Source organism: Takifugu rubripes, chromosome 7, assembly GCF_901000725.2.
Source record: "Takifugu rubripes chromosome 7, fTakRub1.2, whole genome shotgun sequence".
NCBI classification, from domain to species: Eukaryota; Metazoa; Chordata; class Actinopteri; order Tetraodontiformes; family Tetraodontidae; genus Takifugu; species Takifugu rubripes.
In genome coordinates this window covers 12735249-12763104 of record NC_042291.1, presented here as the reverse complement: position 1 = coordinate 12763104, position 27856 = coordinate 12735249, and the positions used below count along the sequence as shown (strand labels likewise).

Sequence of the window (27856 nt, the reverse complement as noted above, 5' to 3'; positions counted from 1 at the left end):
TTAGATTTCCTTTGAGAACAACGTGACCGGGTGGACAGCAGGGGGAGGGCAGAAGGCTCCAGTGATTGAGAAATAAAGGGGTGGATAAGCTGATTTCAGCCAGTCTGCCGGTCAGAGCGGAGCGGAGCTCTGAGCGGCAACATGAAGTTCCTGGCGGTTCCCGTGCTGCTGCTGATCGGGGTCATGAAGTCACAGTGTGCAAAGGATGCTAGGTAACTATAGAAACGGCTCCTTTGATGCAATTCCAAAGCGAACAGCTAATGTATCATCAGCACCTTTTGGAAACCTGTTAAACGATGGACTCAGACCGGATTCTGAACAGTCGTTTCATCCTCCCTTCCACTCTTCACCTGTGACGTGCAGATTCTTCATCTCGGCTCCTGGAGTCTTCCACGTGGGGGTGAACGAGAAGGTGTTTGTTCAGATGGGACCGTCTCATCTGCACAGGCCCATCACTCTCTACCTGGAGCATGAAACCAACAACGCCCTCCTGTCCGGGAAGAAGATTGTCTCGTTCACGGAGATGGGGCAGGTTCAAACCGCTGAGCTGATGGTGAGAGGGCCCCTCCACTCAGAATAATGATCATTCAAAAGGTGCTGCGAGGTTTATCTTTTTCTCCGTTTCCAGCTGGATAGGACAAGGCTGACAAACCTCCAAAAAGATCCCCAACGCTGGCCCACCTACATCACGTTGGTGGCAGAGAGCTCTTCCTTTAATCAGAGGGAGAAAACCAGGGTTCTGGTGTCAAAACACAGGGGCAGCATCTTCATTCAGACCGACCAGCCCATCTACAACCCCGACCAGAAAGGTTACAGTGAAAAATGTTAAATAAAAGAAAGTGAAATCCATGTGAAAAGTCATTTACTCTGCTCTCCACTTGTAGTGAACTACAGGATATTTACCCTGGACCACACCTTCAGACCTCTTCAGGAAGTCTTCCACATATCCATGTTTGTGAGTAGATCTCCTCTCACTTGCGGGAATTAAGAGAATTTTGGAACAAGAGGAAATTGCATTTCCCCTTTTTAAAATAACTAATAATGATGACAGAATGCAGCTGGAAATAAGATCATGAAGACCCTTAAAAGTGCAAGAGGAGGAATACTCAAGGGCACATTTCCAATTCCAGCAGTCTCTAAGTATGCACGACAGACTTAAAGCACGTAACAGATCAATCAAATGTGCACTAATGACGTGATGTTTCCACAGACTGGGCATTTGGAAGATAACAGCCCATTATGACGACGACGAAGAGAACGTGGCGTCCCGAGAGTTTAAAGTCCAACAGTTTGGTGAGCGGAATCCGTTAGTTATGTGTGTTATGTCCTGTTTAAGTGTCATTGATTCTACTTTTTATTTGTTTATTTATTTATTTACACATTCCAGTTTTACCCAGCTTTGAAGTGAACATCGCCACGAGGGGGCGCTACATCCTGTTATCCAAAATAGACTTTGATTTACGCATATCGGCCACGTAAGTTCTGGCAGAGAAACAACCCAAAATTCATTTAGTCCATGTGTGAGAGCAAACACATCTCCAGGATACTGAGCTCATTAGATATAGACATCATGACTTCAAACAGAATGTTTTCAAATCTTTTCCACAATTAGGCACTAAAAAACTGACAAGGCCCCAAATTCGTCTTTTGTAGATATTCCCATGGTGAGACTGTTAAAGGAGCTTACCACTGCTACTTTGGAGTGGTGGACAAGGACACCGGGTCTGGTCAAACCAGGAAGCCCACCATCATCCAAGGAATGGTTCTGACTGGCTCGGTGAGGGCCCGTCCAACGTCTCCAGATCTAAACTTGTCTCCCACTCAACTTGTCTCTCCTCACATGTACTTCACACACTGATTTCCTGCAGGTTCAGGATGGAACCGCAGGCGCCTCCTTCCTGCTTACGGAAATAGACCTGCACCTCCGAAAGCACATGAACCAAACGCTCAACAAACTGCAGGAAAGAGGGTCGCAGCTCTATTTGAGAGTCATCGTCACCAATGTGCAAAGTAAAGTTGCACTCCTTTCCTGCGAGAAACTAAACGTTGGACTTCCCATAAACATTTGTATGTCCTGGTCCAGGTGGTGAAATGCAGGAGGCAGAGGTTTACCTTCCTATCGTGTCCCAGAAATACACCATCGACCTTTCCCGCACTCGCTCTCACTTCCTCCCAGGATATCCGCTAGATGTGGTGGTAAGTGTGAACACAGAGGTGCACACGAGTGGGGCAGGTTGGACTCTAAAATCTGTTGCACTTGGTTCTTGCAGGCCATTTTGCGCTTCCCTGATGGCTCCGCAGCAGCCGGAGTTCCCGTAAACATCACAGTGTCAACTTCAAAGAAATCTTGGCAAGGTCCTACCAACCAGCAGGGGGCAGTGTCGACTGTGTTTAACATCCCCAGTGTAAGCCAGATCACCGTGGAGGTAAGAGGAGAACTGGATGGAACGGCACATTTCCCTCCCTCAAACCCAGTTTAACGCCGTCACTGTGGCTTCACCAGGTGTCAGCGGATGGAGTTCAGCAGCGGAAAGTCTTTGAAAGAGCAAAGTCTCCCAGCAGCAGCTACCTTTACCTGAGTTACGCCAACAAGATCTACTCTGTGGGGGACCAACTGACTGTAGATTACAACAGCATCAACCCCCCAACGCAGGGCTTTATATACTACATGGTGAGGCATGTTCGGGAGCATCCATATATACTTCCATTTAGGGAAGAAAGCCTTTAAGCCCATCTGTTGTGTAGGTCCTGAGCCGCGGGGTCCTGAGAAAACAAGGCTCTCTCGGAATCGGCCTCTCAGTCAGAAACATCTTGCCGATAACGGTGGATCTGGTGCCATCCTTCCGTCTGATAGGGTACTACTACGATCAGAACGGGAACATCGTTGCTGACTCAGTGTGGGTGGAAGTCAGGGACAAATGTGAGATAAATGTCAAGGTGAGTAAACAGAGGAGATAAGACTGCAGCCAGCGCAGACAGGAAGTAAACCAGCATAACACAATCTTCCACTGCTCTAAATCATATTCAGTGAGGACGCGAGTGGACGTCTTACAGATATCGTCTAGTTGAGATTGGATTTTATCGTAATCAAGGTGATGTACAGAAGAAATTAATGTTTTCACTGTCTAGGTTGAACCGAAAGGGCCCTTCAGGCCTGCAACACACTCTGTGGTGGAATTTGATTTACATGGGCAGAGCAGCAGAGTGGCGCTGCTGGTTGTAGATAAAGCCTTCTACGGCCTCCATGCTGACAACAGACTGACCCCAAAGCAGGTGACAGCATCCCCTACCCTTGCTTCACATGCCTCTGTACAACACAGTAAACCCGAGCTGTTGCTCCCCGTGCGCAGGTCTTCTCTACCATGCAGTCGTATGACATCGGCTGCTCCTACAGCGGGGGAGCAGACCCTGGACGTGTCCTGACAGAGGCCGGCTTGTCTTTTGTGACTCACTCTCAGTCTGAATGGAAAGCGAGTAAGTGCTGTTAGCTTTTTGGCGGGGCCAGACACAGAGAAGATTACATTTGCAGGCAGATAACAAGTGGTGGTTGATTTAATACCAGCATAAAGCGCCTCGCACATTTACATCAAAGGACAATCATGCCCAGTAGCTGCGCTGATGGAGCGAGTGAAGTTTTTCAAAGCTTTCTGATAAACAGCCTTGTAGTCACGTCTGATGCATTGGATACACTTCCTTAAGGCACATTTCTCAGACACCGCATTTAATTTAGATACTTTAATGACACCATTTAGTCCTTGTTACTATCGCTGGACCACACTCGTGGTCATGTTAGGGTCTGATCAATGAGAACTGTGACCCCAGCTGGCACCATGACAACAAGGTTAATGAATCTGTCAAAACAACAAACACACCTCACACCCACACCAACTGCCTGCATGTCCTATGTTAAGTGTACACATGTAATGAGGGAGATTTGATTCCTTTGTTTCTGCATTAACCCAAAAAACTACTGTATAACAACTGTAAATATTTTACACAACTTTTCCAGGTCTTGACTGCAAACTGCAACCTGGCCGACACAAGCGCTCGATAGACCTTGAGCAAGAAATGCTGAGCCTGAGTAGGACCTCATCACTATAAGGCTACATAACAAATAAGATGATTCAATGAGCTTTTGCTATGCATTGTCTCCTTCAGAGTACAATTATACAGATAAAAGCCTCCAAGAATGCTGCGCCAAGGGGTTTTCTCTCATCCCCATGAGGCGGACATGTGAGGAGCGAGCGCAGAGGATCTCCCTGATGGAGGGACAGTCTCCCTGTGTGGAGGTCTTCTTACATTGCTGCAGGAAAGGAGAGCATCTGCGGAAGCAGAAGATGAAGGAGGATGCCAGGAAGGGGCTGGGCAGGAGTAAGCTGTAATACCTGTTTGAGCACCTGGGGGGTCAGAGGTACATTACAAAAACTTTATTTTCTCGCTCACAGCTGCGAGTGTCGATGAGATCGAGGAGTTCTTTTTGGACTCGGCTGCTCAGTACATCCGGCGATATTTCCCTCCAAGCTTTGCCTTCATGGAATTTGATGTTAATGACAAAGGAAGGCAAGTGAAAATGCACAATATCCACCTTGGAAACTAACCATTTGTAGCCCCCCCCCCCCTTTCCCCATTCCCTTTGAAGCTGCATTGATTAAAGGAAAAACCGATATTTTAGGTACACTTTGGCTCTACCTGATTCCATCACCACATGGGAGCTTCAGGTCATCACTTTGTCTGCAGCCACAGGTGACAACAATGGCCTGTGGCTCATGGATTTGTTTTTCTTCTCATTAAACAAGTTTCCTTCTTCTGTCCTCCAGGTTTCTGTGTAGCCGAGCCAACTGATATCAGGGCCTTCAAGGATACCTTTGTCAGTCTCAGACTGCCCTATTCTGTCAGGAAATATGAGCAACTAAGCATCGCACCAGTTATTTACAACTATGGCTTGGAGCCAATACAGGTGAGCGCCGCTGATGTCGACAGGAAGTTGAAGGGCAGAGGGTTAAAATCTGTCTTCTGCACCCTTGTAGTTGGCAGTTCACATGGAACAGAGCGAGGGGCTCTGCTCCCCCGGTTCAGCCACCTCCACATCTTTTGTTAACGTCGCCGTGGAGCCGCAGTCTTCCAAGTTTGTCTCCTTCTCTGCCGTTCCCATGGTTACTGGCTCAATCCCCATTAAAATACGCCTCTATGATGTGGAGAACAACATGGGGATAGATGCAGTGGAGAAGACTTTAAATGTCTGGGTGAGTGAGTATTAAATTAACTTCTGGTCATTTTTGGTAGTATGAAAGTGTTGCGTGGACACTTAAATAAAACTTTAGATTGACTTTAAACATGCTGGTTTTGCACAACTTTATCAAGATCTTACAGTGGATTTGAAGAATTTAAATAAAATCTGTACAACTTACTAAGAACAAATGAAATTGGGGGCTACTAAAATAAGGTTTTCAAAACCTCAGATATTGTTTTTGTGTGTATAATATTAGTAAAATGTTGCTATTTTTTCTTTTATATATATGGAAGAAGTGACAAATTAATATTCCTGTATTTGTCATTATTTGTTGTAGACATTTGACTGTTTTTGCATGTAATGTCAAAATGTAGGAAAGGTATTGATTTGTATTTTTAGTTTTTTCCAATTTTTTTGCAGACAGAAGGACAAGAGAAGAGAGAAGATCAAACAAGAATTTATAAGTTGAACGGTAAGATTTTGCGGGGCTTTTTAAATACACTATATGGTTTAATGTTATTTTGCTCTATTAATTGGTGGCACTGTGATTTTCTTGCTATTTTATTTTCCTGTCTGCTTTTGAATAAATGTTCGCTTGTGTGTATTTTCAGGAAGGAACGCCCAGAGTATCACCCTCGATGGAACGATACCAGATGAAACAGTCCCCGAATCTCAATCAAACATCTTTATCACAGCAGAAGGTGTGTGCTGTTAAACACACAAACACACACACACACACACACACACACACACACACACACATATATACACACACACTTCACGGGCCCTTGTGTTGCTCTCTGACAGAGGACGGCTTTACCCTCCCACGTGCAATGAGCCTCCTGTCTCCTGAGAAGGCTGCGAAACTGATCGTGTTACCGACTGGATGTTTGGAGCAGACCATGGTGAAGCTGGCTCCTACAGCTTCAGCCATCCGCTACCTTGACCTGAGTAATCAGTGGTCTAAACTGTCCGTTAACGCCAGAGATAAAGCCCTTGATAATCTGGAGAAAGGTAGGCCAGCGGGTGTTAAGCTAAACCCTTGTTTATATTGAAAGGTTAAACGCAATGAATAAAGTTAGCGCAAACAAAGAAGGGAAAAATAACTTTCTAACACCAAACAGAATTTAAAATGGTGCTGTGGATGTGAACTAGCAGTGTTTTAAACAAGCATTACTTTCTTTACCAGGTTACATACACATTTTAGGAAAGAAAGACAAAACATCTGGAGCTTATGGAACATTCCCAGATTCGCCATACAGTAACTGGTGAGCTTTCAATGCTTCCAGCCATAAAGTAGGCCTGAGCTTGGCCTGTATCTCATAAATGCCTTCTGTTTAACAGGATGACTGCACTGATGGTGAAAGTTCTCTCAATGATAGCAGAGCGTCAGGGTGAGGCCATCGGGTTGCAGGGCAGGAAAACTAGATTTGTGCCGTTAGAGGAGATCAGACACTCAGTCAGGTACCTTCTGTCTGTACAGAAGGCCTTCGGCTCCTTTGGTGACCCGCATCCAGTCAAAAACATAGGAGTTCTGGTAATCGCCACTCCTGACCTGTTTTCATTTATAATGACATTTGATTTAAATGCGTCGGTTTTTCATCGCAGCATGGCGAAAATGGGAAAGCATCTATGACGGCGTTCATAGCCCTTGCTCTTCACCGATCCCGTCAGTTCCTGTCGACTGAAGATAAAGATAAAGTGGTGAGACGATAAAAAAGAGTTCTGGGATTTCCCCAGTCACTCAGTCTGGCGTTCAGCTGTAATCTAATCATCTTGCGCCATGTAGCAATGCTTTTATTGCCTTTGCTACCAAGCATTCCACAAAACAAAGCCAACTTTGTGTTTACTTGTTTGAAGGATGTAAGCATTGCAAGAGCAACGACTTACCTCCTGTCACAAATGGAGAAGCTCAACCATCCCTACGCCGTCGCCATAACAGTGTATAGCCTCGCAGTCTGTCTACCGAAGGAAACGGATCACTCAGCCTCCTGGGAAAAACTCACAGCGTTGGCAATGAGAGGCAGGTCAAATGGAAACAACCGACCAGAACTGCTCACGAGAATAACACAGATCAGTTTTAGACTGGACGTCTACTTGAGCAACATTCTGTTAGCTAGTCCTCTCTCATGTATGTGCGCTCGGAACCGTCTTGAGCGTTTTCTCATTTCCAGGGGAAAATGGCTGCTACCTGTGGACGACTGACCCAAGCCTGGACAATCAGAAGGCGGCCACAGCCATTACAGTAGACAGCACGTCCTACGCCCTTCTAGCTGCAGTGAAACTTGGGAAGATTGAGTTTTCAGACCAAATAGCCTGTTGGCTAACCACCCAGGAAAACTATCTCGGAGGTTTCAAATCGTCTCAGGTGATGAAGAACCTGAGATTCATTCAACTACCTCAGAGACATTCTGACACTTTCTTCTTGTCCAGGACACCCTCAATGCTTTGGATGCTCTTGCGGAGTACTCGCTGACGAAGTCTGCCCCTCCCGAAGTGAACGCAGTGGCAGAGTTCACCGTCCAGGGAAGGAATGATGTCATACTGCTGGAGCTAGAGAACAGGAAAAGCCGCGTGGAAACGAACCTGAAGGTACCGATCACCATCCAAAATGTTCTCTGCTAAATTATTCAACTTCTCATCCCTCTCTCCCTCCCTCCCCTGGCGGTCGTTGCAGAAATTTGCAGGGAACCAGATTAAGGTGCATCTGACGGGAAATGGGAACATCAAGTTAAAAGTAAGATGAAATTCATGTCTGGAAAATAGAGGTACAGAAAATACCCATCCATTAATGTCAATTTTCAGGTTTTAAAATCTTACTATCTGATGCAACCGAAGAGTGAGTGTAACAAGGTGTCCATCAGCGTCACGGTGGAGGGGAAGGTTCAGTACACAGGTGAGTTTACGACAGACTCCAACTAATCACAAACAGGAAATAACACGAACATTCCTCCACAGGTCAAATCATTGACGACTATAACTATTACGATGAGTACACGGGCATCGAGAACATAGAGACAAGCGGGGGGACTCGAAACAGGAGGGACGCTGACAACAGCGTGGCCGCGGGTGAAACAGTCACCTACCACATCTGTGTCAGGTTAGTTGGTGAGATCTCTGCCACGGTGTCGACGCTGTGTTTGTGTGTCTGGATGTTTTCTGCTCTGTTGTGCAGTCATAGCGTCCACAGAAACCTCTCAGGAATGGCCATTGCTGACATCACACTTCTGAGCGGATTCGAGGTTGAAACTCAGGACATGGACAAGGTAGCTGGCCTCCGTTTGTTTTGGATATTGAAACACGATCTAATAGTAATAATATATGATGGAACTTAATGGTCTTTGGTTCTTTCCTTCTAGCTGAAAGCAAAACCTGAAAAATACATTTCCCATTATGAGCTTTCTCATGGAAGAGTGCTGATCTACTTCAATCGGGTGGGACTGAAGCACCGTTTGTGTGTGCACGTCATCATTGTTGCTCAAACTTAATTACATCTTCTGCTGCAGCTCTTTCAGAACGAGGAATGCATCAGTTTTGACGCGCAACAGACAGTCCCTGTCGGCCTCTTACAGCCTGCTGCAGCTGTTTTTTATGATTATTATGAACCAAGTAAGATCACAATTCATTTTAGGCAATTTTTCGGAAGCTTAAATGCTCATTTTGGTGCATCTTTATGGACTGCGGCTGCTTTTCTTGCAGGTATACAGTGCACTGTCTTCTACTCTGCCCCCAAACGAAGCAAGATGATCTCCAAACTGTGTTCAGAGGATGTGTGCCAGTGTGCAGAAAGTAAGTCATCCCTCCTAAAACCGGGGGGGGAGGGGGAAACCAACTGAGTAGCCAAATTTCAGATTTATCTAAAATATCTTTCAATTTTTTAGGACCTTGTCATAAACTAAAAAACACTTTCCAATCACAAAGTGGACAGCGCATCAAGAAGAGTGATCGGTTGCAGCATGCTTGCTTCATACCAACTGTGGATTATGGTACAAAGAGAGCCCTTAAAAAATATAGGAATTTCCCATCTTACTCCTCAAATCACATGCAAAAGAATCCTTCAATGAGGAGATGCTCTTGTGTCATTTCAGCCTATATCGTTGAAGTCTTTAACATTTCCATGAAGAGTAATTTTGAGGTGTACGAGACGAGGTTAAAGGATGTGCTCAGAACCCGTGAGTAAACTCCCATCACGCTACTTATAGCATTGACGCAATTACATACTACAGAATGAAAATATTCTGTTCAGATGGAGACGTCTCAGTGAAAGTGGATTCTGTCCGGGTGTTTCTGAAGAGGGGTCAGTGCAAAGCCAACTTGGACCTGGGGAAAGAGTATCTGATCATGGGAAAAGATGGCTCCACAAGGGACTCCAGAGGAATGTGAGTGAAGCTTCCGCGTGTGACACATCTCGTGTCTTTGCACAGCGATTGTTCTGGTTTTGAACCCCCTCCTTTGCGTGCAGGATCCAGTATCTGCTGGAGTCAAACACTTGGGTTGAAAGGAAGCCTCTGCCAATCAACTGCGGAAAATCGGCACACAGACCAGCTTGTAAAGAGTTTTTTGCATTTACAGCCGAGTACAAGTTAAATGGCTGCAGACAGTGAGACAGCGAAGTCTGAATTTGCTCTTTCCTTTTCAGTCTGTAGCTTGTTTCTTGTATTCAGCACTGAGCTGTGCTCACATCACTGTGTTTTTCCTCCTCCTACCAGCCCACAATTGATAGTGTGATTTGCAATCAGTCTATTAATGTGCCTTTAATAATTCATGTTTAAATAAAACTATCCTCATAACTTGTTTTATGTAATCCAACATCCTTGTGTTGAATAAGAGATGAGTGGTTGAGTAGTTTGGGGTTCCCAAATGCACGAACGAAGCAGCCCAGTTGGACAGGAGCTGGATTTTCCACTTAGACATGTTGCAGACAATTTTGAAGGAAAGGGGGTAAAAAAAAAGGAGAAGGAAGGGAGCCTTGGGTGGGGGTGAGGTTCATACTGTGAGGGTGGGGTGGTGAGGAACAGGCGAGGGCTTATGCACTTACAGTATATTATTCCAATCTCTGAGGCCGGGTCCAACATAAGCAACGCTGGAGTACTGACCATCACTTCAATCACAGCCGGATCAGTGCTGCCACTGTTTCCAGCTCCTGCATCTGGACAGTTCATTACAGCAACATAAAAAAAGCCACACAATCTCATTTTAGTGAGTTCTGAGCAGCTGACGGTAACCGCTCATGTAGTAAATAAATAAAAAAGATTTTCTACCTTCTAGTCTGGTGGCTTTTTGAACTGTAATAAATGCGTTATTACTCGCTCAGTGACAGCAACGCCCCACAGCCTCACCACCTCTGACGGACCTGATGTGCCTGCTCAGCATCATTCTGAGGAAGTCTGAACTGCACCACCAGGTGTGTTTTGTTAGGTTGAGCTGCAGAAGGTGCACCTCCAGTCATTCTTTTAGAGGCCAGCGCAGGGTCAGCCCTTTGAGGGTGGTCCACGGTGCTGGAAGGTGTGGAGTGAAACTGCCAGCAGATGGAGGCTCTGATGGAACAGGACCACCCAATATCCGCTCCAGGCTACCCTGACAATCACTCACTTTTCTTCCTGATACCAAGGCAGCTATAACTTTAATGAAAAATGCAGGAAAAAGGTGCATAAAAAAATGTCAGCCACGTTGGTGTCATTAAAAAAGAAGTATTTGCTCGTATGCAAGGACGGGGGTTCAAAAATCTACGGCATTCTGATTAACCAAAGAAGTTACTTTAGCTTTTTAAATTGACCCACAACCATGTTGACAAAGTAATAAATGTGCATTAGAAGAGAAGTTTGAAAGGTTTGGGCATTTTTAACTAAATGGTTGCAGTCAGTACTAAAGGTCATCCAACATGTGATTGCGTAATCCTCCTACTGATGTTGCTAGAGGAGTTTTATTTGTTGGGTGTACTGTATATACAGTATGTATATATAGCTTTAAAATGCTTTCATAGATGTCTTTTCAGCAGGAAAGCTGAGGTGAAATGGCATTTCTGCCTGATTTGCGTTAAACCCTTAATATTATTCTCCTCATGTGGTTTACAAAAGGTGGGATGGTGGGTGGCCCCCTGGTCAAAGATCCAGAGGTCTCACAGACCATTCCTTAAATCCGCTTGATATTTGGTCACTTACATAACTCCAATGTTGTTACATCTCATTACTTCCAACAGACGGCTGATTCATATGGCGAGAGGTTCCCGTCCACTCGAACTGGCGCTGAATACTCGCAGTGTTGAGCCATTCCAGCTGAATCATGATTCTCAGGCAGGAATTGATTCAATCAAAACTGCACCTACGTGACAAGGTTGAGACAAGTTGGTTCAGAACCAACAGCTGCACCATTCAAACTCTATGATCCTAAAAGGAACACGTCTCAGCTACTTTTGGATAAAACCCCAGTTTAATATTGGTGACAGTCCTTTTATTGTTTTGATTCCAAATGTTTGCACCAGTGGAATTGTTAATTACTTGTCAAAAAACTGACCTGCAGGTACCTGAAGAGGGTGTAACCATGCCGGCGATTAAATTTTACGTGCAAATCCGTGTAAAATTCCAGTCTTTTTGTGGGTTCAATGCAAATATTTTCCCTGGTGGTTGAGCGAGTGGGGCCAGTAGGTGTGGAGGTGGGTGGGGAGGTGGGTGGGGGGTCTTAAGTAGGCACTCACTTTATCACTCTCCTCCTTTCTAGTGTCGTCCTTTCTCTCACATCTCTCCTCTCAGATCACATCCCATCATATTTATTCGAGCTGTTCAGGCAGTCGGATGGACACAAACACGAAGACAAAGCCGAGAAGCAGAGTATCGTTCTGGTAAGTGGAAGGTTTGATGTGGTCAACTTGACCCGTTTAAGCTGGACCTGGAATTCTGTGTGTGCTGATGCTTCAGCAGTGATGAATGTGTTTAAGATCTGATGTTTGGTTCAGCAGTGGACGGTTCCGAATGGCAGGTAAAAGGGATACATCCTTTTGATTCATCTACTATTTTCTCGTCCAGGTAGACAGATGCTACTGCGACAGTTTACATTTTTATCTCTCTTTTTTAATATCTCAGTTTTTGTCACAGCCAGTGAGTCCGTTATTTCAGGCAACACATTTAAAGTTGCCTTGCAATTGACACGCAGCATCTGAATACATCTGCAGTCTCGCTGATTGACTCCTCTCAGACTCTAAATATTTTTGTGAGCGGTTTTATGACTTGCGGGTGGAGAGGATTATATAAGTTTCTGTATAGTGAAAGACATACAGTGTCTCACGGTTCTATACAGTGATACACTGTTGCCTGTAGACGCCTGGTACTTCCTACTCGAGTCGCCGTCTTCCTTCCTGTTTAAAGTCAAACCATTGACTGAAAACATTGCAACTTGATTTTTTATCCATTATTTTGTTCAGTTTCAACACGTTTTCACTCTAGATTCTATTACAGCTTCATAAATGGATGCAAGCCTTAATTATACTAAGCTTTTGTCATGTTGATTTTCAAGATTTAATTAAAAATGGGAACTTTGTGAATGTGAAGCTGGTTGAGAAGGAGCAGACAGCAGGATCCATTTTGTTAAAAAAAAGCAACAAAAGATGACCTGACAAAGATCTGATAGACTTGATGCACCCATACCTCACTTTTGTGTCTCTTTTGTTTGTTTTTCTGCAGAGTCCTTTAGAAAGGAGTTCCTAATTTTTCTGTCTCTGGATTTCACTCTGAGCCCGAGATGCTGTTTACTCTTGGACTTCTCCTCCTTCTCACCCCATTTCCATCATTCCAATCCACATCCAATGAGAGGAGAAACCCGACAGGAAGCGATGTGACCAAACTTAATGCCGCTTTCACCCCGTCGAAACCGAAAACCACTGCGGCCCCCCCCAAACAGGCCGTTCCCACAACCCTAAAGCCAAGCACAGTCAATCAAACAGTTTTGCCTGCTCCTGCGACCGCCAAAAGCAAACCCAGCCCATCAGTAATCCAAACCACTCCGTCAGTAGCAGTAAAGTCTACTCCCGCCAGTGGCACCATCGCCAACAAAGACAAGCATGCAGTAGCAGTTAATCAAACTGTTTCCACAAAATCCCCTTCAGCTACTAATGTGAAGGTTCTCAGAGACAAGCCCGCCACCGCTGGAGCCCTAAACCTTCAGTCAGCGTCCACAAAGTCTGCCTCAAACCACAGTGCTAAAACCACCAAAGACAAACTCCAACCTGTGCTCAATCAGACCGTTACAGTCAAACCTCCCTTGGCCAATGATGGGAAGTCTCCAAAAGAGAAGACTGCCCCCACTGGAGGTCCAACTCTTCAGTCAGCATCCACAAGGTCTGCATCAACAAACAGCATCAAAACCACCAAAGACAAACTCCAACCTGTGCTAAATCAGACCGTTACAGTCAAATCCTCTTCAACCAGTGATGGGAAGACTGCCAAAGACAAACCCGCCCCCCCTGTGGTTCAAAATGTTCAGTCAACATCTCCAAAGACAGACCCTGCCAGTGGTCAGAAAGTTGCCAAAAACAAGTCAGCACCCTCAGTCAATCAGACTGTTGTAGATAAATCTCCATCCAGCAGCGACGCAAAGAAGGTTGCAGCAGTTCCAGCTGCTCCAACAAAGAACATAACAGCTGGAGGTTCTGCAGTAACATCTGCTAATCAAGCAGCTTCAAACAGCAAAGACATAACTCCAAAAGAGAAGCCTGCCGCAGCACAACAGATCCAGGTGGTCATCAGTGATGGCTGTGAGTCAGTCAACATTAAGGAGCAGGAGTTGAAGCTGAAGCCCGGAGCTCCTTTGGTTATGACCCATAAGATCAGCTTGTTGCCCGGTGGCTGTTCAGGGGGGTGTGAGACTGAGATGAGTGCCCTGAAGGAGCGTGTGGCCCGCTTGGAAAAAGAGATGTCCTCCCTAAAGGATAACTGTAGGATATTCTGGTTCTATTAGATCCAACTTTTTATACGATCATTTCATAACTTACTTTTGTTGTTTTGCAGGTCCGTGTTCTGTCAACTGTCCAAATGACTGTAGTGGCAATGGGGAATGCCAGAAGGGGAAATGTGTCTGCCAGCAGGGGTTCATGGGGCCAGACTGCAGCAATTGTGCCCAAGGAGCTGAGTGCATCAAAAGTAAGTGGGGGGAAAAATCATCTAAATTTACTAAAGAGTCCTTGACAGGAACATGTATTAATGCTGTTTCAGAAGCTGTCAAAGGAAAGGCCAAATCAACAGGGAAGACAGTGACAGTGCAAGGAGAAAAAGACAAAAGCAGTGCCCAGACCAAAGGAGAGAACACTCTCTCACAGGACAAGGAGGAGAAGAAGGTTACGGAAGGAAAGAACACTCTCTCACAGGGCAAGGAGGAGAAGGTTACGGAAGGAAAGAACACTCTCTCACGGGGCAAGGAGGAAAAGAAGGTTACGGAAGGAAAGAACACTCTCTCGCAGGGCAAGGAGGAGAAGAAGGTTACGGAAGGAAAGAACACTCTCTCGCAAGGAAAGGAGGAGAAGAAGGTTACGGAAGGAAAGAACACTCTCTCGCAGGGCAAGGGGGAGAAAACAGTTACGGAAGGAAAGAACACTCTCTCGCAAGGAAAGGGGGAGACGAAGGTTACGGAAGGAAAGAACACTCTCTCGCAAGGAAAGGAGGAGAAGAAGGTTACGGAAGGAGTGAACACTCTCTCACAGGGCAAGGAGGAAAAGAAGGTTACGGAAGGAAAGAACACTCTCTCGCAAGGAAAGGAGGAGAAGAAGGTTACGGAAGGAAAGAACACTCTCTCGCAGGGCAAGGAGGAGAAAAAAGTTACGGAAGGAAAGAACACTCTCTCGCAAGGAAAGGAGGAGAAGAAGGTTACGGAAGGAAAGAACACTCTCTTGCAAGGAAAGGAGGAGAAGAAGGTTACAGAAGGAGAGAACACTCTCTCGCAAGGAAAGGAGGAGAAGAAGGTTATGGAAGGAAAGAACACTCTCTCGCAGGGCAAGGAGGAGAAAACAGTTATGGAAGGAAAGAACACTCTCTCGCAAGGAAAGGAGGAGAAGAAGGTTACGGAAGGAAAGAACACTCTCTCACAGGGCAAGGAGGAAAAGAAGGTTATGGAAGGAAAGAACACTATCTCCCAGGGAAAGGAGGAGAAGAAGGTTATGGAAGGAGAGAGCACTCTTTTGCAGGGAAAGGAACAGAAGAAGGTTATGGAAGGAGAGAGCACTCTTTTGCAGGGAAAGGAACAGAAGAAGGTTACTGAAATCAAAGATGCTGATGCTAAACCCAAAGTGACTACCGGAACTTTCACTAAACTGAGTCTCAGTAAAACACAAACAAAGCAAGAAGTTTCGACAAAGAAAACACCTACTAAAGACTCTGGAGCAGCAAAGACCACTCACCCAACTGTTTCTCAGGTTCAAGTGAAGCATGATAAAGGAAACCAAGAGGAATCCCGCAAAGAAAAAACAGTGACAGCTTCTAAAAAGGTACAAAAACCTGAAGTAAAACTTGGAACTACCAGCAAAACATATTCTAATTCTGAACAGTTAAAAGATGAACCTCAAACAAACAGAACCCAGAGTAATGTAAAGACATCAACTAGTTCCTCAAAAACCTTGATAACTCTGTCCAAAAGTGTTGGAACTAAAAAAAACAAAGTAGAGAAGGAGTCTTCGGAGCACTCTACTCTACCTGAGAAGAGTGTTGTTCAATCAGTTGGCCAGAAAAACATCAAGAAGGTCAAAGGAGATGCAATGCCTTCGCAATCCACTGACAACAAAAGCACTGAAGTTATCAAAATTGTAAAAGACACAGAAGACAAAGTTTTACAGAGGAGTCAGGATTTAGTTAATGGTACAGGGGTGTCAATATTGAGTGAGGGACAGGACACGCGGGACAAAACAACAACGCAAGGCTCTGGCAGTGTGAGGGTTCTGGGAGGATCTGGATTAGGTTCGGTGAAGGTTGCCAATGTCTCCTCCTACAGCTTCACTCTCATGTGGTCAGCACCACAAGGAATGTTCAAAAACTTCACATTGATCAGGACAGAATCGTTGACAGAAGGTACCCAGGTTGATCATGAGGAGTTTGAGGAGGAGACTTTTGAAGAAGTCAAGACTTACACGATAAAGAACACAACGGCTAGAGTCCAGGTACCGACTGAAAGCAGCAACACCACTGTGGTGTCTGAGTCAAGAGGCAAAGCTGAAACCAGAAGAATCTCCATGGTGATCCCTGGAAACGTGCGCTCTGTGGAGTTCAGCAACCTTCGGCCAAACACAGCGTATGTCCTTCAAATCTACGGCAGTGCAGCACAGAGGAGGTCAAAGATCCACAGAGTAACCACAGTCACAGGTAAAGTCTGTCAATGTTGTTCACTATAGGTCAGCAATGCAGATGGAAACAGTCCCCTCTTCTCTCTCCAGGTCCAGAACCAGCCACAGAGATGGTTTTCAGTAATGTGACAGAGTCCTCCCTCAGTGTTTCCTGGTCCAAACCAAAGACAACGTACGCAGCCTTCCGGATCACATACACCAACATTGTCACAGGTCTGTTCGAATGCTGACAGTACCCGAGATACAACAAAACACTCAATAATTGATCAATCAACAAATACTAATTGTCTTTATTTACCTGTGCTGATTAGGAGAGTACCATTATGTGACCGTGAGCTCTCAGCAATCTCATGTGGTTCTCACCAAGTTATCTGTTGGAACCTCCTACATAGTTTCTGTCATGGCTACACAAGGCAGAACCCAGAGTGATGCTCTAACATCCATCATAACCACAGGTACACTTTCATGAGTTTACAGTGTAGACAGACCTGTTAACCTTTACTCAGGAAGTACTTGTGTAGTCAGGTAGCTACAACGCACAATTTTAGCCTTGTGTTTCTTCTCTTGGCAGTACCCGCCCCTCCAACACATCTTAGAGTCGTCAACGTGACAGATACCAAAGCTCTGCTGCAATGGACCCCCAGTTTGGGAAAAGTAGATCGCTTCATCATCAGCTATGAGTCCTCCAAGAGTGAGTGTGGGCGATGAAACGAGTTAATGAAAACACGTGAACGGAAAAGCCGAGTCTGATGAACTCTCCTTTTACCACAGCTCCTAATGTGACCGTGACTGTGATGTTGTCTGGGAACTCGGTGGAACACCAGCTGAGAGGCCTGCAGAGAGGCACCATGTACACAGTTAAAGTCCTGAGTCAGAAGGACAGTCACCAGAGCATGGCCGTCTCAACCACATTTACCACTGCTAATTGTAAGATCAAAGAAGAGATGAACATTTCTACCAGATGTGTCAGCTAAACACTTTTGCTTCTATGTTCCTCAGTGGTCAAAGCCAGTGAGGTCAGTGCCCGCTACGCAGTGATCATCTGGAGAACCTCCACAGTCGTCTACCATAGCTACAGGCTGATCTACCAGGTGGCTGGAGAGGAGACAAAGGTGAAGGTCTAAGCAGAAGCACTAACCAGTGCAGTAAAGGATAGAAAGAAGTGTAGATTAACTCCTGTTTCTTCAGGAGGTGATCTTGGATGGAACCATGACAGAGTATAAGCTGACAGGCCTGCTGCCAATGTCGCGTTACATTGTTCTGGTTCAGGGAGAGAGAGATGGCCGCTACACATCTATAGTCACAACAGAATTCATCACTGGTATCTTTTTTTTTTTTTTTAATTAAAAATTAAATTATCAGTATCTCCGTAATATTTCATTTGTTTGCTTTTTTGTCGTTCAGGCAAACTACGGTTCCCCTTCCCTACTGATTGCTCCCAGGAGCTACTAAACGGAGCTCTGGAGTCAGGGGAGGTGGACATCTACCCCCAGGGAAAAGAGGGACGGTCGGTCCGCGTGTATTGTGACATGGAGACCGATGGAGGCGGCTGGACAGTGAGGACAAACTGCTGCATTCTTCAACTTTGAATGGGAAGAAAGTGGAAGAATGACGATGTGATGTGTGTTCCTAGGTGTTCCAGAGGAGGATGAATGGAAGGACGGATTTCTACAGAACCTGGACTGAGTACAGTGCCGGATTCGGAAACCTCAGTGAAGAATTCTGGCTCGGTAAAGTTGATGCAGGATTTTCTTATCTCAATCATTTTAATTTTCTTTTTTTAAATCTTTATTTTCGGCTATTTCAGGAAATGATGTTCTCTACAACCTGACCAGCGTCGGCCCCATGAGTCTGAGAGTGGATATGCGATATGGAAATAAAACTGTTTATGCTCACTATGCTAACTTCTCCATCGATTCAAAGGAGAGGCACTACACTCTGACAGTGTCTGGTTACACCGGAAATGCAGGTGACAATTTTAGTGAGGAAGACACCCAATGGTAGAAATAATAAGGCCAAGTAATGCACTACCACCCCTGGCTGTTGAACAGAAACTTGGTTAGAAGTCCGGTTAGCTTTATATTCTGGAACATAACTGATGCATTATTGCCCACGTACATGAGCCACAGTGGAAGTAAGGAAAGATGAAGAGGAGAAATAATCTTTCTTTTGCTCTGTCAGGTGACTCCATGAGGTACCATAACAGTCGTCCATTCTCATCTTGGGACAAGAACCCTGATCCTCTGGGAATCCACTGTGCCAGGTCTTACATGGGAGGCTGGTGGTACAAGAACTGTTACAAGACCAACCTCAACGGTATTTACGGGGCCAACCATGACAATCAGGTACGGCTGATCCCCTGCAGAGGTGACCTTCTGTCACCCACCACAACAGTGATTGTTCTCACCTTTTCTTTCTGTGTTCTTCACAGGGAATCGTCTGGATAGACTGGAAAGGGAAAGATGTCTCCATTCCCTTCACTGAGATGAAGGTCAGACCATCAAGGTTCTCTCCTGCAACTCATGGCTAAGCACCCAGCAGTCCTTGCGGGTTTTTCAACCTTAAACCCTGACAGTTGTCACATAGTTCCACTTTCAGCACCCTTAGCTCGATTTGTATGTTTTTTTTCCCTCTGGAAATATCACAACAGAACGGGGCACATCGCCCAGTTCCCTGTTGTATACATTTCTACTCTTGTGCCTCTGATGTCGTGGTACATCACCTCACAGCTACTGTATTGAAATATGCACTGTCTCATTGTATTAAAATAAATGTGGCTAATGTGGGTCTAACGCTTGTCTCTCTTTTTTTCTACATTGGTTGCCTCACAGATATGCTTAAATGTTACATAAACTATAGCGACTGCCAATGCTCAACCACACTGATATGTTATCGTGCCCTTCGCCGTGTTTATGGGGCCGTCTGTTGTTACATGTAGGCCACATCCGTTTTAATCTACGTAGATATGTGGATGTCCTTGGTTTTAGTCAAAACATCAACAATCCACGAAGCTCAGTGGTGTAAGAGAGAACTATAAATGAGGGAAGGAGGGTGTTGAGCCTCTTTTTCAGATTTGGATTAAGCAAGAAGACGGAACATGTCAGTGGAAGTACTTGCAGCTATCGGAGCTGCGGCCCTCCTTGTTTTGCTGCTGATGTTACTGAGGGACAAATGTGTTAAGAAATACCACGAGGAAAGTGAGTATTGAGTTATGGTTGGAAAGCACTTGATTGACCTTGATCGAATGTGTTCTTTCCTCTTTTGTTCGTCTTTCTCTGCTCCTCCAGCTGTGAAACGGAACCTGCCGCTGTCCCTCTGGCAGCTCCCTCTCCGGCCCTCATCTCCTCCCATCCCTGGTCCTCCCTGTCGCTTTCTTATCGGCAACATGACGGAGCTGATGCACGACCACCTGCCGATACACCTGACCAACCTGGCAAAGCGGTACGGGAACATCTACCGCCTTAAATGTGGAAACACAAGTAATCACACGGAATTGCATATTCAGAAAGAGCGATTTCTCCTCTATAGTTCATAAACCTCATAATGCTCTTCTGTGATTTTCTGCAGCCATGATTGTGCTCAACAGCAGCGACATCATAAGAGAGGCGCTGGTGAAGAAATGGTCCGACTTTGCTGGGAGAGCTGTCTCATACACTGGTAAAACCACTCATTTTGCCCAAGCATTGCTCCTGTGAGCCGCACGATGGCATTCATGACCTTTCGTAACCTTTTGTAAGCTGATATCGTGTCCGGCGGCGGGCGCAACATCTCTCTGGGGGACTACACAGAGGAGTGGAAGGCCCTTCGCCGCCTCGTCCACGGCGCCCTGCAGCGCTGTTGCAAGCACTCGTTGCACAATGTGATAGAGAGACAAGCGCTCCAACTGAGAAAGGTGACAGGACACGAGGAGCTTCCCATCATGTGATCAACAGCTGGAAATAAAATAAAATAAAATATCGGAATGCAACTGTTTACAGGTGTTGGTTGACTATCGGGGCGGCGCCGTGGATCTGTCTGAGGATTTTACTGTGGCCGCCAGTAACGTCATCATTACTTTGGTGTTTGGAAAAGAAGTGAGTATTTGTTGTCCTCGTGGCATTCCGAGTCCAGGAATCCTGATTTAAACACTGCTCTCCGTGTTTTACAGTACGACAAAAGCTCCTCAGAGCTGCAACAGCTGCACCGTTGTCTGAATGAGATTGTGGCTCTCTGGGGCTCCACTTGGATCTCTGCTCTTGATACGTTCCCTCTGCTCAGAGTCAGTGCTGTTTATTCCACTGTGCAGTATTAGGACAGGCCGACACTGGCTGCAGCACGACGGCTTATGTTGTGTTGTCTGTTTTCCACAAGAAATTCCCCAATCCCGTGTTTTCTCGTCTCCTGAGGGAGGTCAGCAGGAGAGATGAAATCATCAGGAAACATCTCAACCAGTTCAAGGTGAAGCTCAGACCCATCAGCGAGGCTCCTTGGATGGTTCTCGGGAGCATGAGCGAAAAAATAAATCAGACTTGAACTGGGGAGTGTTTCTGTTAAATCAACCAGTGTGTTTTGTGCTGTGCGCAGTCAGAGGGGCACAGAAGGACAGATGTGATCACAGGATCTCTCCTTGAAGGGGTTGACAGGCATCAGACAGAACCTGGAGTGGTGAGATCACCGTTCTTCGCTGCAGTGTGTGTTCCTTTGTTGGGGTCTTAAAGACCTGGATGCCATTGTCGATGTCTCCAGGTCCTGACAGACATGCATGTCCACATGGCAACTGTAGATCTTCTCATCGGGGGGTCCGAGACCACTGCAGCCTGGCTGAACTGGACTGTGGCTTTCCTCTTGCACAGACCAGAGGTACGACCCCCCCCCAAAAAACACACACACACACACAACCCCTTTCCGCCCCACTGTACAACCACGTTCATATATACACACCCTGGGCTGGATCTCATCGTCTCCCTTGCTCATCTTTAGTTTCAGACAAAGGTCTACGAGGAGCTGTGCACGGTGCTGGAGGGACGTTACCCCAAATACAGTGACAGACAGAGGCTCCCCATCCTTTGCTCGCTCATACATGAAGTTCTCAGGCTCAGGCCCGTCGCCCCACTGGCGGTGCCGCACAAAGCCATCAGAGACAGCAGGTCAGAAGGACTAAGGCCCACAGAATGTGTTAAACTATTAAAAATAGCTTCTCCTGTTAACATTGTTTTGACTTTGATGTTCAGTATTGCAGGTTACTTCATCCCCAGAAACACAATCATCATCCCTAATCTGTTTGGAGCTCACCACGATCCCGAAGTTTGGTCGGACCCATATAGCTTCAAACCTGGTGCGACTCTCTTCAGGGGTCTGTTCTTCATACCTGTTGAAGTATTTCTTTAAACCCACTCTGTCTGTTACAGAGCGCTTTCTGGAGGGAGGAGGGGGCTCCACCCGCGCCCTGATCCCCTTCGGAGGCGGAGCGCGACTCTGTCTGGGGGAGACTGTGGCTAAGATGGAGCTCTTTCTCTTCACTGCATACCTGCTGAGAGATTTTTGCTTTGTCCTTCCCGACAGTGAAGCACCTCTGCCCGACCTGAGGGGGGTGGCTAGCGTCGTGCTTAAAATCAAGTCCTTTACAGTCATAGCACGTCCCCGGACTGGGCCTTAATCTTGTTGGACATTATGTGTGCAGATAAACAAGGTTACAATGTAAATAACATTGGAAATAAAAAAAGTATACATCTTATCCAAATCTCGAATGGTTTCTTTGCAGACGCGCATGCGTTTTGTGTGGCTAAAGTGTTTTTCAAATGATTGAAATGCAAAAATTGCAGTGTACCACTCGTGCACTGAGAAAAAGAGTTGCATCACTCTCATTTCCTGAAAAAGTGTTTTGCAAATGCTGCTGCAGTGGGCTTGGAAGAGGATGTAGCAATCAATGCCAAAATGAAGATGGCTTCAGGGAGGAGGACGACGACTTCTCTGTCTTTACCGCTACTCTGTCTTCTTTCTTTGACACGGGCAGGATTACAAAAATCAGGTAATTATGGGGGGAAATTAAAAAAATCCTCTATTAAGTGTACAGTTTTTAGTGGAACTTCTGGACTGATGGTACTCTTCCTTCCATTTCCAAATAGTCTTTAATCAAATGATATTTCGACAGAATACATTTGAAAAGCTCTGCTGTCACCACCCGCAGATCAGGTTGTGTTAAGGGGAGATGACGTGACCTTGCCGTGCGGAGTTCCAACCGTTAACACCTGCTCCTCTGTCAGCTGGAACGTGATTGGGGAGTTTGGGTCCGTATCTGCAGTGGTGAACGCTGGAACGGTGATGGATCCATACATGCCCAGATTTAGACTCCTAAAGGACTGCTCCCTGAAGATTAATGATCTGATTTTGACCGATGCACGCACATATTTATGCCACAGCAACGGAATTCATTCAAATGTTTCGCTTTATATTATTGAAAGTGAGTGAGATATCCTGTTTACAAAACATATCTTTGATTAGGCCGCTAACTATATTTTTATAATGTATTTGAACGTCCCAGTTACAGAGAGCTCCCGTCCAGCAGATGGCACCATAGAGCTTCAATGTTTCCTAAACACCTATCAGGGCTACAGACGCTGTATTAACAGAGGTTTTCATGTGGAGTGGAGATCTGAACATGATACGCTGTCAAGCGGGAAAAGATTTCACATAGAAAATCCCTCTGAGTGCTTCTCAAAACTGCTCATCAACACTAAACCGACTGACCATCGCAGAAAATGGAAATGCTGCATGTACCAGAACGGGACGCTGAAAGCCTCCATCACTCATACAACAACAGTGAGAGGTAGTAAAGTCCAGAAATACCCCCCAAAAGGGGGCAGAATGAACTCCTAAGCAGCCGTGTGTCTTTTTCAGATGGTATTGAGAAAGTGTTTGCCTCAGTGGGTGAGTCAGTGTCACTCTCCTGTCACAACACTTCCTCTCTTGGCATGGGTGGGAGCGTGGAGTGGGACCTGGGCGGGGAGGCGCTGAGCAGAGGCTCCTCGTCCCTGATCATTGCAAAGGTCGGCACCGTCCATGCTGGGGAGTACCGGTGTCTCGACTCCGCTGATCGGCAGAGGGTCTTTAACAGAATTAGCCTGCAAACCCTGGAGGGTGAGTGTGAGAACGTGGGCCCGAACCCAGAATTGAGCCCCGCCCTTCCCACCTTTTACATCTTCTCCCATGTGTGTCCGTACAGTTAGAGCCGAGTCAGGGGGGGGGCACCTCGCCTTGACCTGCGTGCTCACCTGTGCCGGAGAGTGCAAGGGAGACTCCAGTTTGGCCTGGAGGGGAGGCGGGGCAGACGGCTGGCAGAACGCATCAGTGAGTGTTAACAGGACCCTGAGGAACCGACTGGTTCTGCCCGTTTCATCGGCAGCAGCGGATCATCTAACCTGCCTGGTGCTCAGCGATGGCGTCGTGATGGCCTCGACGAAGTGGCGCGCCATTAACTGTGAGTACGCCTCCAACTGGCCTTCAGGGGCAGAGCCGGAACCCCCGGTGGACCGGAGCCACCATAAATGGGTCGTTTAATTACAAATTTGAGGTTTTTCAATAGAATCAGCACAGTTTGGGTAAAGCAAGGTCAAAATATGAGGACACAGAAGACTAGAGGTGCAGCCTGTTACGCAATCTGGCACAGAACAGGAGAGATCATCACCATGGCAACCACAGGGGAGAGGAGCAGAGTTGAACCTAACAGCCGACTGTTTTCAGCCCCGTGGTCGCCCGCGTGGCTTCTTCTTCCCCTCACTCTGCTCACGGTTCCCGCTGCTGTAGGAATCTACGTGCACTGGAGGCGACAGCAGGACGCAGAATCCGGTACTGAAACTGGATCAGTGAGTACACCTTTACGCACATCAGCAAATGAGGAAGCCTGAACTCCATCTCCATTTTTTAGGTGACGCACAGTTGAATCTCGGACTGGTGAGAAGAGACACCCTTGGTTTGAACCTTTGCTCTTTATCTGAAAATCACACTAACTGCGTTTCCTCTTTGCAGGTTCACATTTATGAAGTTTGTCAGGATCAAAATGAGTCACCGGAACCACCAACACAAGAGGCCGCTGAGAGTTTTTATCATTTATTGCAGCCTGTCAACTAGAATTCAAACCATAACTGTAGTTTGTTTTGCTGTTTTTCCACCAAAGTTCAAGAGGAAAATTCACAGAATTCTTTGAAGAGCAATTCAAAAGGTATAAGCCAGGGTTTTTTTTTTTTGGGGGGGGGGGGGGGGGGGGGGGGGTCCAGCTCAGGAGGGAAACCTTTTCAGTAACTGAAAGAATTAATGCCAACCTGCAAAAGAGGAAGAAAACAACATTACACCTCTTGTGACGTGAACCCAAATGTGATGTTTTTACAGTATTTTAATAAAGATACTTGAGGAGCCTCTTGATATATGCTGCTGTGTTTGTAGACTGTGTAGTCTGCAAGATTAAAAAATGAAATGAAAGCGGATCATAAAAAGAGCGGAACATTGGCAGCAGAGTGGGCTGCGGCGCTCTGCTCACCCGCGTTCTCGTACTCGTCGTATGAGCTGGTGTGGGCACCTGTGCGGAGAGAGCGCACAGTAACGCTGCTGTTGCCGCACGACTGCGTGAGTGAAGCCTTCAGACCTGCTTCGAAGGCCTGAGCTCCTGGTGCCGCTGCGTGACTCTTGCGTCTGCGGTACATGAAAAATCCAGCCGCTGCGGCAGCCATGGCGACCACGATGGCGGTCAGAGCGGCAGCCAAAGGTTTGATGCTCTGCTGCACCTCCTTCACCTCCTCATCCTCCTGCTCCCTGGATTCCATCACAGGCGTTGAGGAGAGCTCTGAATCTGATGCACGATCATAGTGATAATATGTTTTGTTATTCGTTAGGCCTTGAAATAAAGAGATCTGACCTTCGTAATGGCTCAGCACTTGACCTTGGACCTGCAGATTAATGTCATAGCAGCGGTGACCGTCTCCCAGCGTGTAGTTGCATCTATACCAGCTTGCATCCTTCCCAACAACAGACCTGAAGGACAGCGACATCCCGTTGACTTCGGCCCGTTCTGATGCGATTGGTAAAGGTTTGGCTACTTTCAGCATCACCCAGGAGACGTTTATGGGTCCTGGCAGGGTCGCCATCTTGTCGTCCAGCGGGCAGGTCAGGTTGGCGGAGGCGCCCTTCACCGCCCTCACAGCCGGCAGGCCTCTGCACTCTGGAAGGGGAGCGTTTCTTTTCAAGGCGCATGGTTTATCCACAAAGGAGTGTTGAGGGTTGCAGTAAATCTGACCTTTGAATGTTAAAGACGTGTTTCGGACGTTAACACGTTCCCAGCCTCGCCAGATTTCACAGCTGTAAAGCCCCGTGTCTGATGGTTGCACCCTGGTCAGCCAAAGAGAAAGGTTTCTCTTTCCATCAGGCCTCCATTCCACTCGTTCAGCATCAGGGAAGTTGAGCGTTTTAGGCTTGGAAAGGAGGATTTGCCTGGCGTGTTTAGAATATTTAACCCATCTGACTCTGTGGCAGTTCTCTAGATTCACCTCAGAATCAGCGCAGTGAAGAACCGTGTCTCTGTCTAAGACTGCAATCACTGCGACATGAAGCAAGAAAAACATAAGAGAGGACAGTCGGCATAGAAGGAGGTGGTGAAGAGAAAAACGGACCTATTGACTCACCGGTATCCTGCGATTTGGCCACCAGCACCATAAGCCCCAGAACAAACAGAGGAAAACATTCCATTGTCTCTCCAACTAAAAGGAACCTAAACACGACCCAACTGTGTGCAGTTTCATTTATATGCAGCTCTTTTTTTAGCTCACTCCACGGCCGCATGAACCTGCCTTTTAACCACAGGGCAGCAAAGCACTTCCCTTTGGCCAGTAGAGATCTCGAGCTGTCACAGCAGCACAGGTGAGGTAGTCATGTAGCACACTACAGGCCCCTTAGCCAATAAGGTGCACTTTTTTATATTTTCAGTGTAAATGCACTTTTTTCTGTTCAGTGTAAATATGTAATTCCCCCTCTGGGTAATTACGTTGTCCTCGTGCGTGTTGCAGCCTACAGAGGAACCAGAATAGAGGTAACTGAAACTTTTGACACTTCATTTCCTCTTGAGGGTTGACAGAAATACCATTAGTTGTTTTGGCACGTTCTAGGTGGTGTTAGCGAGCCACTGCGCGTGGAAATGGAGAAAAATGTTCAAGGTTTGGCTAAAAACTAAAATGGGGTGTGTGTTTTACTGTTGTACTGAGTGATTTGGGACTTGATTCATGAGATGTTTCCTTGTGTCGCAGGAGGCAAAGCGTATGGACTTCTCAAAAGTCACCAGGAAGAGAAACTGAACTCGATCAATGAGGTGAAACTCCAGTGGTTTATTGGAAATATTTAAAAACAAAACATGCTTTTTATCGTGATCTTTTTGCTGGATTATTATTTTTCAAGGCTTTTCAGTCAGATCCTCAATATGCCGAAGAGGAGGACCTTGGCTCCAAACTTGAAATGTTTAAAAGTGAGCGCTTCAATTTACTGGTGTTTTAAATAAGTGCTTCAGAACTGGTGCTCAGGCAGAGCTTTTAGAATCACAATTCCCTGTTTTACAGATAAATACATGGAGTTTGATCTCAATGATCAAGGAGACATAGGTACGCGTGCACACGTCTTATTTTTAGCAACCAGACTATTTTTAAACACAGCTACTGTTTACATTTTTACCTTCACTGACTTGCAAAGCTGCCTTCCCAGGTCGGAAACAAAAACATCCATTTGTTCTGTTTTAGACATAATGGGGTTAAAACGGATGCTTGAAAAACTTGGAGTGGCCAAGACTCACCTAGAACTGAAAAAGATGATGTCAGAGGTGATTGGTGGGGCCTCGAAAGACACAATCAGCTACCACGACTTCCTAAATATGATGCTGGGGAAAAGAAATGCAATTCTCAAACTGTGAGTACGAACGCCATCTACCTTAAAGAAGCTGTGGGTTTCTAGTGACGACATGTACATGATATAATATCCTTTACTGTTTTTCTCACTGAAGGATCCTGATGTTTGAAGGAATGGGGAAGGAGCAGGAGTCAAAAGTCGTTGGTCCACCTGGTCGCAAAACCTTTTCAGACCTGCCCTGAATGGGATCCAATTTGCACCACAAACTGTGTAAATTAATGAAATGTTTCTCATTTTTATTTCAATAAAAATAGAAACAAGGGGAATTTTAGTCTTCTGAGGTCACTGCCATGGTGCACATTTAGTGTTAAAGGCAAATTAAATCTTTTAACTACAACGGATCTTTGCTAAAGAGAATATGTTAATTATTTTTTTCTTCTTTCAACGGGAAC

At 46.0% G+C, this 27856-nt stretch overlaps 6 protein-coding genes across 12 annotated transcripts; 5 read left to right on the top strand and 1 right to left on the bottom strand.

The window, feature by feature from the left end:
• The first annotated feature begins 51 nt into the window (after positions 1-51).
• c4b (complement C4B (Chido/Rodgers blood group)) lies at positions 52-10497 on the top strand. The gene is made up of 41 exons (XM_011605748.2): positions 52-212; positions 364-553; positions 629-809; positions 885-955; positions 1052-1140; positions 1211-1293; positions 1388-1475; positions 1654-1777; positions 1869-2010; positions 2084-2196; positions 2271-2426; positions 2504-2671; positions 2746-2937; positions 3130-3273; positions 3351-3474; positions 4010-4081; positions 4159-4371; positions 4446-4560; positions 4673-4743; positions 4818-4957; positions 5028-5243; positions 5651-5702; positions 5842-5931; positions 6038-6244; positions 6420-6498; positions 6575-6767; positions 6839-6934; positions 7091-7253; positions 7405-7598; positions 7664-7822; positions 7908-7967; positions 8036-8126; positions 8189-8330; positions 8406-8496; positions 8590-8664; positions 8737-8839; positions 8930-9019; positions 9112-9216; positions 9319-9402; positions 9477-9609; positions 9693-10497. Exons 1-41 carry the CDS (start codon positions 142-144, stop codon positions 9832-9834), a joined length of 5112 nt encoding a protein of 1703 aa, XP_011604050.2. The 5' UTR covers positions 52-141; the 3' UTR covers positions 9835-10497.
• A 1435-nt stretch (positions 10498-11932) lies between these two features.
• On the top strand, positions 11933-19376 carry tnxba (tenascin XBa). 3 transcript variants are annotated; one of them, XM_029839414.1, is made up of 16 exons: positions 11933-12068; positions 12907-14156; positions 14230-14361; positions 14434-15368; positions 15417-16566; positions 16638-16760; positions 16859-17002; positions 17119-17238; positions 17319-17474; positions 17547-17659; positions 17736-17868; positions 17952-18103; positions 18181-18277; positions 18355-18516; positions 18729-18892; positions 18979-19376. In XM_029839414.1, the coding sequence occupies exons 2-16, from the start codon at positions 12965-12967 to the stop codon at positions 19075-19077; spliced, it is 4872 nt and encodes a 1623-aa protein (XP_029695274.1). In that variant the 5' UTR covers positions 11933-12068; positions 12907-12964; the 3' UTR covers positions 19078-19376. The 3 variants fall into 3 exon arrangements, with proteins under 3 accessions (XP_029695274.1, XP_029695273.1, XP_029695272.1); XM_029839413.1 differs by having other exon boundaries at positions 14434-15416; positions 15465-16566; XM_029839412.1 differs by having other exon boundaries at positions 14434-16566.
• Positions 19377-19635: 259 nt separating this feature from the next.
• cyp21a2 (cytochrome P450, family 21, subfamily A, polypeptide 2) lies at positions 19636-22243 on the top strand. The gene is made up of 12 exons (XM_029838965.1): positions 19636-19744; positions 19835-20026; positions 20115-20204; positions 20285-20439; positions 20525-20620; positions 20695-20805; positions 20898-20984; positions 21111-21191; positions 21273-21386; positions 21507-21673; positions 21758-21861; positions 21935-22243. The coding sequence occupies exons 1-12, from the start codon at positions 19645-19647 to the stop codon at positions 22180-22182; spliced, it is 1545 nt and encodes a 514-aa protein (XP_029694825.1). The 5' UTR covers positions 19636-19644; the 3' UTR covers positions 22183-22243.
• Positions 22244-22415: 172 nt separating this feature from the next.
• On the top strand, positions 22416-24788 carry LOC105416710 (uncharacterized). Of its 4 annotated transcripts, none has more exons than XR_003889057.1 (8): positions 22416-22554; positions 22714-22986; positions 23068-23352; positions 23424-23663; positions 23749-24003; positions 24109-24371; positions 24451-24476; positions 24552-24780. XR_003889057.1 is itself a non-coding variant. In XM_011605749.2 (8 exons), exons 1-8 carry the CDS (start codon positions 22461-22463, stop codon positions 24651-24653), a joined length of 1380 nt encoding a protein of 459 aa, XP_011604051.1. In that variant the 5' UTR covers positions 22416-22460; the 3' UTR covers positions 24654-24788. The 4 variants fall into 4 exon arrangements, 3 of the variants coding, with proteins under 3 accessions (XP_011604051.1, XP_029695071.1, XP_029695072.1); XM_011605749.2 differs by having other exon boundaries at positions 24267-24371; positions 24552-24788; XM_029839211.1 differs by having other exon boundaries at positions 24267-24371; positions 24451-24788.
• LOC105416711 (uncharacterized) lies at positions 24783-26431 on the bottom strand. The gene is made up of 7 exons (XM_029839213.1): positions 26198-26431; positions 25813-26112; positions 25435-25737; positions 25165-25368; positions 25060-25098; positions 24929-24975; positions 24783-24844 (listed from the first exon to the last, which is right to left on the bottom strand). The coding sequence occupies exons 1-7, from the start codon at positions 26352-26354 to the stop codon at positions 24818-24820; spliced, it is 1077 nt and encodes a 358-aa protein (XP_029695073.1). The 5' UTR covers positions 26355-26431; the 3' UTR covers positions 24783-24817.
• Positions 26424-27730, top strand: LOC101062397 (allograft inflammatory factor 1). Of its 2 annotated transcripts, XM_003966112.3 has the most exons (6): positions 26582-26725; positions 26816-26877; positions 26964-27030; positions 27122-27163; positions 27299-27464; positions 27559-27730. In XM_003966112.3, the coding sequence occupies exons 1-6, from the start codon at positions 26707-26709 to the stop codon at positions 27644-27646; spliced, it is 444 nt and encodes a 147-aa protein (XP_003966161.1). In that variant the 5' UTR covers positions 26582-26706; the 3' UTR covers positions 27647-27730. The 2 variants fall into 2 exon arrangements, with proteins under 2 accessions (XP_029695076.1, XP_003966161.1); XM_029839216.1 differs by lacking the exon at positions 27122-27163 and having other exon boundaries at positions 26424-26725.
• Positions 27731-27856: the final 126 nt, after the last annotated feature.